Raw genomic sequence first — 15,012 nt, 5'->3', positions numbered from 1 at the left:
ATCAAGCAAAGCATAAAACGGAAAAAATTAAGATCATAGTGAGAGGAGCTGAAAAGTTCTTGGGCTTTAAAGAAGGGTCATGGGAGAATATAAAGAAAAAACTGGAGGTAGATGGAAGACTGGGAGTGACAGGTGAAAATATTTCATGATATTACTACATTGGAATGCTAGGAGTTTAGTTGCAAATGGACAAGAATTGAAAGGATATATTGAAGAGATTGCAGAAAAACCAGAAATCATATGTATTCAGGAGACATGGTTAAAGACAAGATTAGAGTTTGTGATAAAGGGATATGTTAGTGTAAGAAGGGATCGTCAAGAGGGGAATGGAGGAGGGTGTGGAATATTTATTAAACAAGACATACAATATAAGCTATTAGGAAAAGGGGAGAAATTAGAATATATAGTAATTGAAGTGTGGGAGGAACAGGAAAAATTCAGAATAATAAATTTTTATAATTCCTGTAAGACATTATTGGTTGAAGAAATGGGGGAGATAATTGAATATTTGGAGGGGAAAGTGATTTGGTGTGGCGATTTTAATGCAAATAGTACAGTGTGGGGTAAAAGTAATGATAAAAATGGGCAAGTTTTAGAAGAAGTAATGGAAATGAAGAATTTAGTTTGTATTAATGATGGAAGGGGGACAAGGATCAACATAAGGACAGGGATGGAATCAAATATTGATTTAACAATAGTTTCAAATATAATGGCGGGAATTTGTGAGTGGAATGTGGATAAAACAACGACAATAGGGAGTGATCATTATCCCATTATAGTAAGAATTGGATTAAAGTTAAATAGTAAAAATATAAAGGTGGGGGAAAGATATAATTTCAACAAAGCAGATTGGAATAAATTCAGATATGTGAGTCAAGTAAACCTAGAAAGAGTAAATATGGATGTGCATATAGATGAGTTAAATTCAATAATTTCAAAAATAATAATAGAAGCAGCAGATGTCTCTATTAAAAAAATTAGATATCTGAAGGATAAGAAAATTGTGCCATGGTGGACAAATGAATGTAAAGAAGCAATAAAGTTGAGAAATAAAGCATTTAAGGTACTAAAACAAAACCCAATCTATAAGAATTTAATTGAATATAAAAGTAAACAAGCTATAGCAAGGAGAACTGTAAAAAATGCAAAAAGAGAATATTGGAGAAACTTTTGTGGGACAATAGGGAGAGAAACAAAGATAGAGAAAGTTTGGAGAATGATTAAAAGAATGAATGGTAAAAAGAGGGAATTTGATTATCCTGTACTGAAAATAGAAGATACTGACATCATAAGAGATGAAGATAAAGTTGAAGTATTGGCTAAAACATTTAATAAAATTCATAGTTCAAATAATATTGATGTAGAAGGAAGAAAAGGAAGAGAAGATACAAAACTTAAATATAAAGAAATAATGAAGGAGGATGAAGAAGTAAATAATTTAATGAATGTGGAATTTACAAAAACAGAGTTAAATTATGTACTCAAGAAGATAAAAAATACAGCGCCAGGAAAAGATCAAATTTGGTATAAAATGATACAGCAACTCAATGGAAAATCTAAGGATATAATATTAAAATTGTATAATAAAATTTGGGAGGCAGGAAAATTACCAATGAAATGGAAAGAATCCATAATTATACCCATAGCTAAACCAGGAAAAGATAACTCAAAACCAGGAAATTATAGGCCAATAGCTCTAACGTCAAATCTATGTAAAATAATGGAAAAAATGATTAATAATAGAATAGTGCATTATTTAAATAAGGAAGGATATTTATCAAAATATCAAAGTGGGTTTCGAAAAGGAAGGAGTACAAGTGATCCAACAATATATCTAGAATATGAAATTAGAAAAGCACAAGTAAATAAAGAAAGTGTGGTGGCAGTGTTCTTTGATATTGAAAAAGCATATGATATGATGTGGGTAGAGGGATTGTTAATCAAATTATACAAAATGGGAATCAAGGGAAAGATATTTAATTGGATTAAAGATTTTTTGGCAAATAGGAAATTACAAGTTAGAATTGGTGAGGTTGTATCAGGAAAGTATGTAGTAGAGAATGGAACACCGCAAGGAAGTATTATAAGTCCTGTATTATTTTCAATAATGATAAATGATGTATTTAAAGATCTTGGACAGGACATGGGATGTTCACTTTTTGCGGATGATGGAGCCGTTTGGAAGAGGGGGAAGAATGTTGAATTTTGTGTAAAGAAATTACAGGAAGAAATTTATAAAATAGAAAAGTGGGCATTTCAATGGGGATTTAAATTTTCAGTTGAAAAGTCAAAGGTAATGTTATTTACCCAGAAAAAAACAAATAAAGAAATAAAATTAACATTATATAACCAAGAGTTGGAGCAGGTAAAATGTATAAAATTTTTAGGAGTATGGTTTGATGAAAAATTAATATGGAAGGAACACATACAAAAAATAGTGGATAAGTGTAAGAAAATCTTGAATATTATGAGATGCTTAGTAGGTAGTGATTGGGGAGCAGATAGGAAATCTCTAAAGCATATTTATGTAGGAATGATTAGAGCCAATATAGATTTTGGGTGTATAGTATATGGATCAGCTGCTAAAGCACATCTGCTTAAAATAGATAATATCCAACATCAGGCTTTGAGATTATGTACAGGTGCATTTAAAACAACACCAACAGCAGCATTAGAAGTTGAAATGGGAGAAATGCCATTAGACTTAAGAAGAACATATTTGGAAATTAGTTATTGGTTGAATCTTCAAGGAAATGGTTATGACCATCCAAATCTGGAGATATTAAGGCCATGTTGGGAAAAAGAAAAGAAAGAAATGAGGAGTTTTGGATGGATGATAGAAAAGAAACTGAAAGAGTTTAAGATGGATAAAATAGAAATTAGTCAATCAATAATAACATCAATCATTCCACCATGGGTACTACCAGAAGTAAAAGTAGATATGGAGTTAATGGAAAAGAGACAAGATATATGTAGTAGTATGGATAGTAATTCAGTACAAATACATTTAAATAATTATTATAAATATTTGCAAATTTATACGGATGCATCAAAAATAAATGAGAAAGTAGGAATAGCATATGTAGTTCCAGAATTCAACATTAAAATAGGAAAACGATTAACAGATAATTTGTCAGTATATACAGGAGAAATGATGGCGATATTATTAGCCTTACAATGGGTAGAGGAAATAAGACCAATTAAAACAATAATATGTTCGGATTCAAGCTCTGTATTATTGAGTCTAAAAAATAATCAAACAGATAGTAGAACAGATATATTAATGGAAATAATGCATACAGTTTTTAGAATTCAGAAGATGGGTTTGGTTGTGGTATTTGTGTGGGTACCAGCACATATAGGAGTGCTGGGAAATGAGATGGCAGACAGAATGGCAAAGAGGGAAATTAAGAATCCAATCAGTATCATAGTTAAAATAAGTAAGTCTGAAGGAAGGAGTATTGTTAAGGAAAAATTGATGAAAACATGGCAAAATAGGTGGGATAGGGGGAAAACAGGAAGATGGTTTCACGAAATTCAGAAGATGGTAGGAGAAAGAAGCCATGGACGAAGAAATAGGAAGGAAGAGAGAGTGATAACAAGATTGAGATTTGGGCATTCAGGACTTAACTTTTCACTTTTCAAAATTATAAAGCATAAAACTGGAAAATGTGAATATTGTGGAGAAGATGAAACAATAAAACATTGTATTTTGGAATGTAATAAGTATGAAAATGAGAGAAGGGCTATGAGGAGAGAATTTGAAAGAATAAAGGAAAAGTTTGATCTAATAGATATCCTGAGGAAGAATATGGGGAGTAAGCAGATACAGATAATTATGCAATTTTTAAAGAGAACTAAACTGTTTCAAAGAATATAATTATAATAAAAGTATAAATGTGAATATATACATAATAAAGGGGAGTAAGATATAAAGATGATTAAAGGAGGTTATGGGTTTGAATAAATATAGATATTTGTGAGTATAAGGTAGGGAAAATGTCTAAGAAAATAGCATAATATAGGTGTAGGTTATTATTTAGTCCATGTTGAACCACACTCCATACTGGTAGGTGGCGGTAATGCTGCTAAAAGTTTGTTGCCAACCGCCATTAAAAACTAAAAAGAAGAAGAAGAAGAGGAACATCTAAAACCTGCAGGATCGAGGCCCTCCGGGACCAGGACTGGACACCCCTGATGTAAATATTTATACATTGAAACAACATCAGGTATGTTGTAAATCTAACAGGGCAAGCTGTGTGTAAGAATATGCAGCTCATTACTGGTTTGTTCCCTTTGATTAGACACATGTTGGAGGATTTTTCTGTGTTTCCACTTCCTGCCCCGCCCTCTCAGCTGCTACCTGTCGTCTTCACCCAGGTGTGTTCTGTTCAGTTCATCAGTCCCTGTCCACACACACCCACGTGTTTCCTCTCCTGGTGAGCCTGCATTGTGTTATCATTCTGGCTGCTTTCTGAGTTGGTTCATGCTTCTTCAGTTTTCCTAAGCCTCGTGTAGTCTCTGCCTTGTCAGCCTTTTGTTTTTGTAAAAAGAAGTTCTTTGAGCTCTTTATGTAAATCAATTCTGGGTTCTTTCTGGCTATACAATCCAGCAAATGGGACACATGTAAAAGGATAATTGAATAAACATCCTCACATCCTCCTTGTATTTATGCCGAACCTTTACTGAAAAGACATTTTGGACAAACACGTTAATCACAGCCAATTAGTCACCGCTCTCATCCTGAGGAGCACACTCATGTTATTTTTGTTTTGTTTTTTTTTGTTGTTTTTTTTAACTGGTACAATAAAGCGATCAAACTGCTGTGCATAGAAAAGTGGTATGAGCTGCGCGCGCTGCAGGGGCTTCGTTTTGAAGGCTGAAAGCCACCCCGAGAACCATAAAAATAAAAACCAAATGAAGGCTGCAGAGTGATCACTCTGTCGGTGGAAATGAACACACACACAAACTCCGGAGTTTCTACCTTGTTCTAATTTTATTCCTTCCTCGGTTAGCACTGAACAAGATTTTTTGTTTGGTACTTTCCCACAAATGAAGTTGGTTTGATTAGTTATAGAAAGTTTGGGTTCAGTGAAGGTGACACTGATGGGTAAACTCACCAGTTCACTAACGAGAGGGATGGGCCTCCTCTTGCGGAGGTCTGGCATGCTATCAATACCAAATGGTGTGCTTCCTCTGTCAACAACAAACAAAAGTAAATAAGTAAATACTGAACCATTTTCCCAATGACACACAGAAGAAAAAGGGTTTCACTGACCCCGGCTTGACCCACAGGAGCTTTGCGGGGTCTCCATCTTGGCCCTGGCTCTGAAATGGAAGGTCATAGGTCATCATGCAGTTAGCAGTTTGTGAGCTGAAAGTCTGGTTTAATCAGAGTGGAGCATGCACACGCACAGATATGAGACAAAGAAAGAAGTGAAAAGCAAATAACAGAACCGCTGGGATTAAAACGTGTTGGTTGAGTTTCAGTTTGCATGCCAACAAGCCTTTCAATCACACTTTCTGTCCCCGTTCTAATTAGCGTGGAAAGAGAATACCACTAGGACAAAAGAATATGTTTTTCTGATACTTTTGACTCAATATTGTTGTCTAGAACACTATTGTGTCCATTTTATATTAAACATTTCTTTCAAACCAATACAATCTATATCAGCACAATGAAAAAAACAAATAAAGTCCAAATAAAAGAGAGAAAACTTAATAAAAAAAAACATCCTTTTTAACAATAATTGGAATTTTAATGTGAGTAACCACAAAAGAGGTGACCTGATCTCTGTCTTGACTCCCATCTGTAAAACAGTACAAGAAAGAAACAGACAGAAAAAACAAACGGTCATTGATTGGTTTGAGTCATCCTGAAAAACACCCAGCCACACAGTGATGCTTCAGTTTCTCAGAAGAGTTGGGCTTTAAACACATCACCACCACTGGGTTTTTTCACATAGAGAGGGTCTTAGGTCATAAATGTTTCATTAACATGTATGATCTGTCATAAAAATGACTCATAATGTTTCCCATATCCTCTGTCTTTAATGGCAGACTTGCTTTCCAAGGAGGTAATTAATGTTTTGTAGTAAAGCAACTGGATACTGTTGACACCCTGGAGAGGAGTGAAGGACTCTGAGTGGCAGCTGATACGTCACACAAGCAGGTACAAAATTAGAGACCATTTGGTCCAATAAAACCTAAGGGAACTTCAGATAACAAGGCTTATTTGTAACCAAAGTTAGTCCGAACTGTTTCGTTCACCTGTCTCGGTTCGGGACAGGTATGTACCGTTTGGCTCATGCCAACAAGCTTTGCCCGTGCAGCAGCCAGGTTAGATCTTGAAGTTTTAGAATATGTTGACAATCTGCCAAAGCAGAGAGATCATTGGATCGTCTACAACAGTGGTCTCCAATCCTGGTCCTCGAGGGCCACCATCCTGCATGTTTTACTTGTTTCTCTGCTCCAACACACCTGATTTGAATCAATGGGTGATTAACAGGCTTCTGCAGAACATGAAGAGGTGATTTAACCTCTGAATCAGGTGTGTTGGAGCAGAGAAACAAGTAAAACATGCAGGATGGTGGCCCTCCAGGACCAGGATTGGAGACCCCTGGTCTACAGGGCACATTCTATCTGTTGAGGTTCTATGTTTTGTGGTGACACATTAAGTTTTTCCTCAGCCAAATCCCACTATTGTCTAATCCACTTAATGCCCACATCAGTGATCAACCAATCATAGTGAACTACAGACAGCTGTAGATTGAAAAAAAAAACCATCCAAAAAACAAAAATCAAAATCATGCAACTTGAAATCATGCCGTGGCTACCTTGTTCTGCGTCGTCCTGAGAGAAGGTCGACATGCTGACAAGGCTTCGTCTGGTCTCCCTCTTCTCCCTCAGAATCTCCTGAAAGCTCCGCACACACTTCAGCTTACATTCATCCATCTGACTTATCTCTGTTGATGGTTCTGCTTCACCTTCCTCTGCTTTGACCTCTGAGCCTGCAGGAATATCTGTGGCGGGCTGCTGTGGCACCTCGGCTTGTCCCTGTTCCTCCACTGCTTCAGATTCATCGACCAAGACGGAGACCGACAAGGATTCTGCTGTAGCGCGTTGTGAAAGCTGAGCCTTGAGGCTTGCACCTTCAAGAACCTTTGCAGGTTCTTCATTTGAGTTCTCTGCTGGTTTCTCAATGAGTCCATCAGGTACTGAAGTGTCAGGCCACACTGTAAAACCATCAGCACATGGGGGCATCTTGTCTAAACTTTGGTAAGCTTTCATAGACTCCATTTTAAGACTGTTGTTGGTTTCTTCAAGCACAGGCACCACAGAGAAAGTATTGGATTTATCAATGGTATGGTCTTTAGTTAGTTCCTCAAAAGCATAACCACAGTTAATCGCATCCTCCTTTTGAGTTTCGTCAGATTTTGGTTCAATATTTGCCTCGTGGATCAAAGGTTTTGAAGACCACTCCATTGTAGGCAGGCCAGAAGGAACTGAAAGTTCAAAGTCAGTGAGCTCCTCAGGATTTACTGCTCCAGGAGCTTCAAGTTTGCGTAATGCACCCCGCAAAGCAGAGCTAAAATCAAGTACAGCTCGTCCAAAACGTTTGACAGTAAAACCATCGGCTTGGAAATCTGCACCACCAGGATGGGGGAGTTGATTTCTTAGGCTTTGGTTACTGTCTTCAGTCTTTTGGATGAAAGGCCTTCCAACATTATCCCCAGAGGTACTTAAGGATGTCTCTGTCCATGTCACAGCTGAAGACTCTTCATAGGCTAAATAGGTTTCAGTTTCACAGTTTGTTGTGTAGCTCAGCTCATTTGTTTGCTCAAAGTCAAATTCCTCTGTCTCACCATCGTGTCCCTCAACTGAATGGTAACCTGAACTTTGAGGGTAAGATACATCAGCAGAATATTCCACAGTGGAGTTTCCAAGCTTGGTGCTTGTTGGATCATGAATCCTAGGCTGGCTTTGAGATCGTCTTTTACGTGAATGCCATTCCTCCCTGCTAGAAGAGCTGGCAGGTGAGTTGTAATGCTTCCCAGAGTTAATGGAAAGATGTTCTGAGCTTCCTGTGGAGGACTGTAGTGACGTACCGTATCGTTCTGCCCCTCTGTAGTTACCCCAGCTTGCAGCTGCTTCACAGCAAAGAGCACTCTCCCTGTCATCCCCCTCCAGATCTCCATCCCTGAGGTAAGAAGTCTCTCTATGCCACATTGATTCCCTAGTTTGTGGAGGCACTGTGTTAGTCCAAATGTCCTTCCCATCCCTAACCCCTTGCTCCTTTCTTGCATGACTCGATAACAATCTCTCTAAATCAGACTCAGACTTGGAACTGTGACCAGAAGACAAAGAACTCGTGCTTAGACAGTCTTGGCCATCCTGTTGTTCAAGAAAGCCAAAGCTCAGTTTTCTTGCTGATGCACCTTCTGGTATGTCTGAACTCTGGTCAGAGGTGTCATCAGGTTCTTCGAGTTCCTGATGATCCACTGATGCAAGAATTTGGGACACAATAGCTTTTTCTGGCCTTGCTAGTAGTAGTTCTTCATGTATGCTATGGTGCTTATTGCATACAGGAGAGAAATAGTTAGAGCCTGACTTTGGTACTGCACTCTCTAAACTACCATAAGCACTAGTGGGTCTTCTGCCTGCAGATGGTCCATCTTTGCACCCTATTCCTGACCAAGTCCCTGAACCTCCTTTGTTGCTAGAACGAATGCCCTCAATCTCCATCAATACAGCGTCTACACAGGAGGATACCTCCTCGACTGATCCACGCACCGAGGTCAGGTAATCCCTGAGGTCAGAGATTTCCTCCTGGATCTTGTTAATTCCCCTCAGCTCCTTCAGAATATGATCAATGACGGCACTTGAGGCCTCCTCTTTATCTTCGTCCTCCTCCAGAAGAGTATCTGAAAGGGCTCTGTTGAAGTTGTAGTCCACACAGTCACCAGTAGAGTATGGTCTTTTAGGCCGACTACGAGGCGAAGCAAACTCTTGACTTCTCGATGCATATTTAGTTCCGTTGAGTTCTGGGTTGACTGGACTGTAGTGTGAGAGTGGTCGAATTGGCTCAGGAGCTTCCCGAAGTCCACTCTCAAAGGATATTCGTTTTTGACTCGCTGGGGGTCTGCAGCTTTTATGCTGTAAAGTGCAGGGTATCCTTATACACCCCTCCCTGTTCAGCTCCACTTCTCCAACACACCGAGGTTCTGACGCAGTGCCGTGTTTTTTAATGATTGAAACTTTTGGCGGAAAGGCTTCAGCCCTTGGACTGGCCTTTGGATAAACACTTCTGAGTTCTTTTCTACTATCATGAGTCTCCTGCTCCTCTTCCTGTTCAGCGCCTGCATAATAGACATGAGAATCTGGGACATGGTGGTCTGCAGAACCTTGCAAGAGGCGATGAATTTTCCCACGTATAACCAGCGCTACTCTGGGATTTGGAGCCCTTTTTTTAGGCGGATGAACTTTTGACTTTGCCCCTTCTTTGGGGGAAACTCCTGCTCCGTGTTGTCCATTGAAGCGATTTCTGGAGAACATTTTCTCAAGAAGGCTCAAAGTCCTTATCTATGTCCCCACATTTGTCGGTGAGATGTACAGTCAAAATTCTTGTGGAATCATAGTTGAATAAATATTTTAAAAAGTTGTTGGAAGGTTATTCAGCCCAACAACTCAACTCGTCCATGACTGAAGTGGAAAGATGAAGAATAAAATAATTAGAAACAAAAAAACACTAATATCCTGCTTATTTTACTAACAAAAAGAGAAAGATCTTTGAGGGATTATGTTACTTCATTAAAGGGCATGTACATAAACAAATCACAGTAGACTTTTTCACTGTATTCAAAGCAGATAAGTAATTTTAAAATGCACTTTTTACCTCTGAGGCAAGCTTTCATTGAACAGAATCTGTGCTAACATGTAGTGAGCATAGACCTACATAGTTCGAGTTGATTTTCACAGAATTCAGACTGTTTTGAAGACAAAAAAAGACGGTTCTAACAGAAACACGTGTAGCCACGTATTGCAGCAACGCAGTCCAGGATGGAGGCGTGAGGACCTGTACTTTTAATCCAGCTTAGCTGTCCCTCATCAACCGATGAAGGCTATCCAAGCTGCAGGAGAGGACACATCGACAGGGATAATGTCCTGCTTTGGTCCGACAAACGTGGACTGGAGACCCACTAAACGCAGAAAAATAAAATTCACGCTGAGTGAATTCACTCACTGGCAACTTTCTTCTGTTTGCTACACTGAATTCATTCTTCCTTTTTATTTTTTTACACATTTCTCAAATAAATGCTACTATCATCAGCTATGTCCCCTTCACAATTTAACAGTAAAAATGTGTAAACATCACGTGATATGCCCTTTAATGAAACTGGGTCTCTTTTCCGTCATCAGACAAACAACAATCAGCCGAGGATTAATTAATCAGATTCTAAACTTCTGAAACGCTGAAGAAGCTGCAGCTTTTACAAAATATTAAGCACAATGTTAAAGATCTGTTATTTATCCCATCACATTTCCTCTATTTGCCCTCAAAACTGGAACGACTAACTGTAATTGATCCAATATATAAAAGGGTTTTGAACATTAGCTCTGAAAAGCTTTTTAATCATGTTCAGGGTAAACCGACCTCTCAGAGCGAACAGACGATGTCGGATCGGACCGACCACAGCTGCTCTGCCGAACATCAACATGATGAAGAATTATTGGGAAACTATTTCATGTAATTATTTCCTCTTTAAAAGCTCAATTAAGGAATATTAACACTCAAGGCACTCGGCTTAAAGTTTAACAGGAAAAATGATGTTACGGTGATGCAGGTTTCATTTTCATCAGCTGTAAGAAGGAAATGATTTATGTTTGGTATGATAAATGTTCTTCCTCTTTAATCACATTACCTACACAGCATTATTATTGTTTTTTTTTTACGAAATTAAGTACTTTTGTTACTCATTTTCCTCCTCAAACTTTCTGTCACACTGACACAAAATCACAGTTTATAATTTCACGACTATTAAATTTAACACTTTAAGGCTAATTAATATTTTAAAACTCCAAAATGTGTTTAAACTGGACTTTAGATAGGATGTACAACATGTTTATTGGCTATAAAAACATTAGACATGAAGAATAATCTAAATCTAAGATGAGATAACTCGTGTTGTAATTCGTATAAAAGCCTAAAAATGAACCTTTGACCCTCTCACATTACAGACCTGATCAGATTTATTGACTAATTTTCCTTGGATGCTGAAATTCGAAGCAGTTAAAGCCCTAACTAAATGTCAAAGCCAATAAAAAGAGAGGAGAGTAAAACCAGAAGCACTTCAGCAATAATCTCTCCTAAATTTGATATAAAAAGGTCACTCAGCTCCGAAAATAAAGACTATTTTTTTGTTGTTGAGATTCATCAGCTTTTAAGCTTCTATTAATGAACGTCACCTTTCATGAAAGCATCTTTGCCTAAACATTACAGCCCAGGTGGGGTTAGGACAGGTATTACCTGCAGCTGAGGGCCGGATGATAAGCATTCCTTTAAGAAATGTAAAAAACTGAATAAAACAAAGTTATCTTCAAAGCTTTGAGAGTCACGCGCTGTAAAACAAGCAGCTTCTGGCAGGAGAAGGTGATTGGTGACAGCTTCCACACAGAGCAACACCTTCAGGGGTCATGTGATGTGGATTAAGAGCCGATATGGAGGCAGACGTGAGAAAAGACGCGGATGATGCTGATCGAACCGCAGAGACGCCCGCCTCCTGCAGCTTCAGTTCAGAAACAATAAGAGATAATCTGACAACAGATGAGCTTTAATTCTGAAAACCTACAGGCCAACAGAACCAGTTCGGCCAAAAAACGCTTCAGCAGATAATAATAACTTATAATAATAAACTTTTTCTGTTTACTGTTTTGCCGTGGTTCTTATTTATATGGCTAGAACCATCAGAACCACAGAACCAGAACCATTTCTGAGCAAGAAAGATAAATACTTATCTGCTGGATTGTTGGATTTTATATAAATTATGACTATTTTCCTATTTGACGCTGTCAAAACAAACCGTTCAAAGTCCTCTCAGGCATCTTCTTGTTGCCTCGTCACCGTGGCAACAGCAGCACCGACTCCTAGAGTTTAGTGTTGAGAGCTGTTCGTAACATCAATAAGTCAGAGAAAAATAAGCATCAACTGCTGAATAAGTTTGCCATAGGGGCTAAAGCTGAGCTGTTCAAGTTAAAATACAAAAAAAAAAGCTAAAACGGTCAGAACAAAAGCTAAAATGGTCGGAACAAAAGCTAAAATGGTCAGAACAAAAGCTAAAATGGTCAGAATAAAAGCTAAAATGGTCAGAACAAAAGCTAAAACGGTCAGAACAAAAGCTAAAATGGTCAGAACAGAAGCTAAAATGGTCAGAACAGAGGCTAAAACGGTCAGAATAAAAGCTAAAATGGTCAGAACAGAGGCTAAAACGGTCAGAACAAAAGCTAAAATGGTCAGAACAGAAGCTAAAATGGTCAGAACAGAGGCTAAAACGGTCAGAATAAAAGCTAAAATGGTCAGAACAGAGGCTAAAACGGTCAGAACAAAAGCTAAAATGGTCAGAACAGAAGCTAAAATGGTCAGAACAGAGGCTAAAACGGTCAGAATAAAAGCTAAAATGGTCAGAACAGAGGCTAAAACGGTCAGAACAAAAGCTAAAATGGTCAGAACAGAAGCTAAAATGGTCAGAACAGAGGCTAAAACGGTCAGAATAAAAGCTAAAATGGTCAGAACAGAGGCTAAAACGGTCAGAACAAAAGCTAAAATGGTCAGAACAGAAGCTAAAATGGTCAGAACAGAGGCTAAAACGGTCAGAATAAAAGCTAAAATGGTCAGAACAGAGGCTAAAACGGTCAGAACAAAAGCTAAAATGGTCAGAACAGAAGCTAAAATGGTCAGAACAGAGGCTAAAACGGTCAGAATAAAAGCTAAAATGGTCAGAACAGAGGCTAAAACGGTCAGAACAAAAGCTAAAATGGTCAGAACAGAAGCTAAAATGGTCAGAACAGAGGCTAAAACGGTCAGAATAAAAACTAAAATGGTCAGAACAGAGGCTAAAACGGTCAGAACAGAAGCTAAAATGGTCAGAATAAAAGCTAAAACGGTCAGAACAAAAGCTAAAATGGTCAGAACAAAGGCTAGAAGCTAAAAGGAGGAAGAAGAAAAGTAGCTAAAATTATCAAAACAGGAGCTAATGTCACCAAAACTGTAGCTAAAGTTGCAAGTAGCAAAATAGGAGCTAAAAACTCAAAGTGTCAGATTGGTACCTAACAGAACGATGAAGGAATTGAAGAGATCTTTATGTATTTGTATTGGAATTTTAATTAAAATAAAATTCAAGTATTAAAACCCAGAACTCAGAGCATCATGTTCCAGATCAGCTGAATGATTTGATAATAAAAGATCCAAATGGCACAAAGTGTGTGGAAGTAGTTAGTTTGTAGTTAAAGATAATAAATAAATTTAAATGAGTAAAGCAACAGTGAAAAAGCTGAGTCAGCTTCAGATTTAAATCAGAAGAGTCAAAAACCTTCCCTCATTCTGGAAAACGTGCTAACGCTCACTCGTGTCAAAATCCCTGTCTCTTTTTCACAGTTCTTTCCTTCGGGCGACGACAGACAGGAAACCACATTATCACCATCCTGCCCTGCTGATTGGTGCGATCCAAGGAGGACGGAAGGCGGATCCATCCAGGTGCAGGTGTTTCAGGCCAATCTGAATCCCCAGACCCTCTCTGGCCATCAAAGCCCAAAGCTCTTACTGTCAAAACCCACAATTATAAAACATAAACCCTTTTTTCTTCTTTATGCATCCATGTTATTAACTTTTTCTTATTTCTTTGCTAAATTGGACACGGCCCAAATAGAGAAGCTTCCTCTTGAGCCAAAAAGGGGGCATTTTCCAAACGTCTGCTCAGGTGCCAGCAAATGACGAGACTTATTTCCTTCCTCTCCTGTAATAAAGTAGCTTGCAATCATTTCACAACATAAAAAATGAAAAATGACCAGCTTTGGTCAAACCTCGTGAGGTACGATCTCATGTGATTTTGCAGACTACATCAGTATCTGTAAAGCTGACAGAGTTATTTTTCAGTAAAACACCGTCACAATGAAGAAAACAAAACCAGAACCTAATATTTCACATAGAACTCACAAGAAGAATAAATCAGCTGCATGAAAGTTTTCTCTCTTTCTCCTTCTCCGGAAAGTAACATAAAGTAACTCTGCTGTGCCTTCAAAGTGCATCTGTAGTTTATGATTTGATGCCCGTGGCAGTAAATTCTTGGTGATATAAAAATTAAAATATGGGGTGAGAACTGGAGTGGCTTCTGAGAGCGTTAAGTGAATAAAGTAATGAAAGCTTGTTTGGCTGCATGTCAGGCAGCTGCTGAAGGACACAGAAGATGTTTGATTAAACAAGAACGTCGAGCGAAGAGACAGAAATCATGAAAAACTTTTAAAAATGTTGACAATTCAAAATTACATCAGAGCTAGACAATGAGCAAGTTCACTTAAAAAGATAAACTGTAGCATCACGTAATACAGACCTGTGGGAACCAGCCAAGTACCCATTAGGAGCCAGGTTCTTACACAGCTTGTACCAGGTAAGCACCCAATAACTACCAGCTAAGAACCTGGTAAATACCACTTAAGTACCCAGTTCATACCTGGTACATAACCGGTAAGTACCAGTGAAGTACTAGACAAGATATTCGATTCATACCAGGTAATTACCCAGTTTATACCATGAAGCAGGCCCGTAGCTCCCACTGAGGACACCGAGGTCCGGACCTCAGTGTTTTTCTGCTGTGTTTATTATAAAAACATGAATCAAAACAAGGCTTTTGAACGGCGTGGTTCTCTGCGTAGCTCCACCAGTTTACTGTAGGAGGCGCTGCAACTGTGTGCAGCTGCAGCCAAACTCAATGTCTACGAAGAAGAGCGCAGCTTTGCTAC

The 15,012-nt window shown here is 38.4% G+C and overlaps 1 protein-coding gene across 5 annotated transcripts in view; it reads right to left on the bottom strand.

Moving 5' to 3' along the window:
* The window catches only part of LOC108244537 (protein unc-13 homolog B), a 133,321-nt gene that overhangs the window by 45,676 nt on the left and 72,633 nt on the right, over positions 1 to 15,012 (bottom strand). For 3 of the 5 annotated variants that reach the window (XM_017430825.3, XM_037974832.1, XM_037974833.1), the window contains exons 2-5: positions 6,837 to 9,702; positions 5,788 to 5,810; positions 5,279 to 5,328; positions 5,121 to 5,196 (exon numbers count right to left, since the gene is read on the bottom strand). In XM_017430825.3, coding sequence (XP_017286314.1) covers positions 5,121 to 5,196; positions 5,279 to 5,328; positions 5,788 to 5,810; positions 6,837 to 9,555 — 2,868 coding nt within the window. In that variant the 5' untranslated portion in view covers positions 9,556 to 9,702. The remainder of the gene's footprint in view (positions 1 to 5,120; positions 5,197 to 5,278; positions 5,329 to 5,787; positions 5,811 to 6,836; positions 9,703 to 15,012) is intronic. The other 2 variants (XM_017430826.3, XM_017430827.3) reach the window with 1 other exon arrangement.

Source organism: Kryptolebias marmoratus, linkage group LG1 (assembly GCF_001649575.2).
Source record: "Kryptolebias marmoratus isolate JLee-2015 linkage group LG1, ASM164957v2, whole genome shotgun sequence".
Classification (NCBI taxonomy): domain Eukaryota; kingdom Metazoa; phylum Chordata; class Actinopteri; order Cyprinodontiformes; family Rivulidae; genus Kryptolebias; species Kryptolebias marmoratus.
This window is presented reverse-complemented; position numbering and strand designations above follow the sequence as displayed.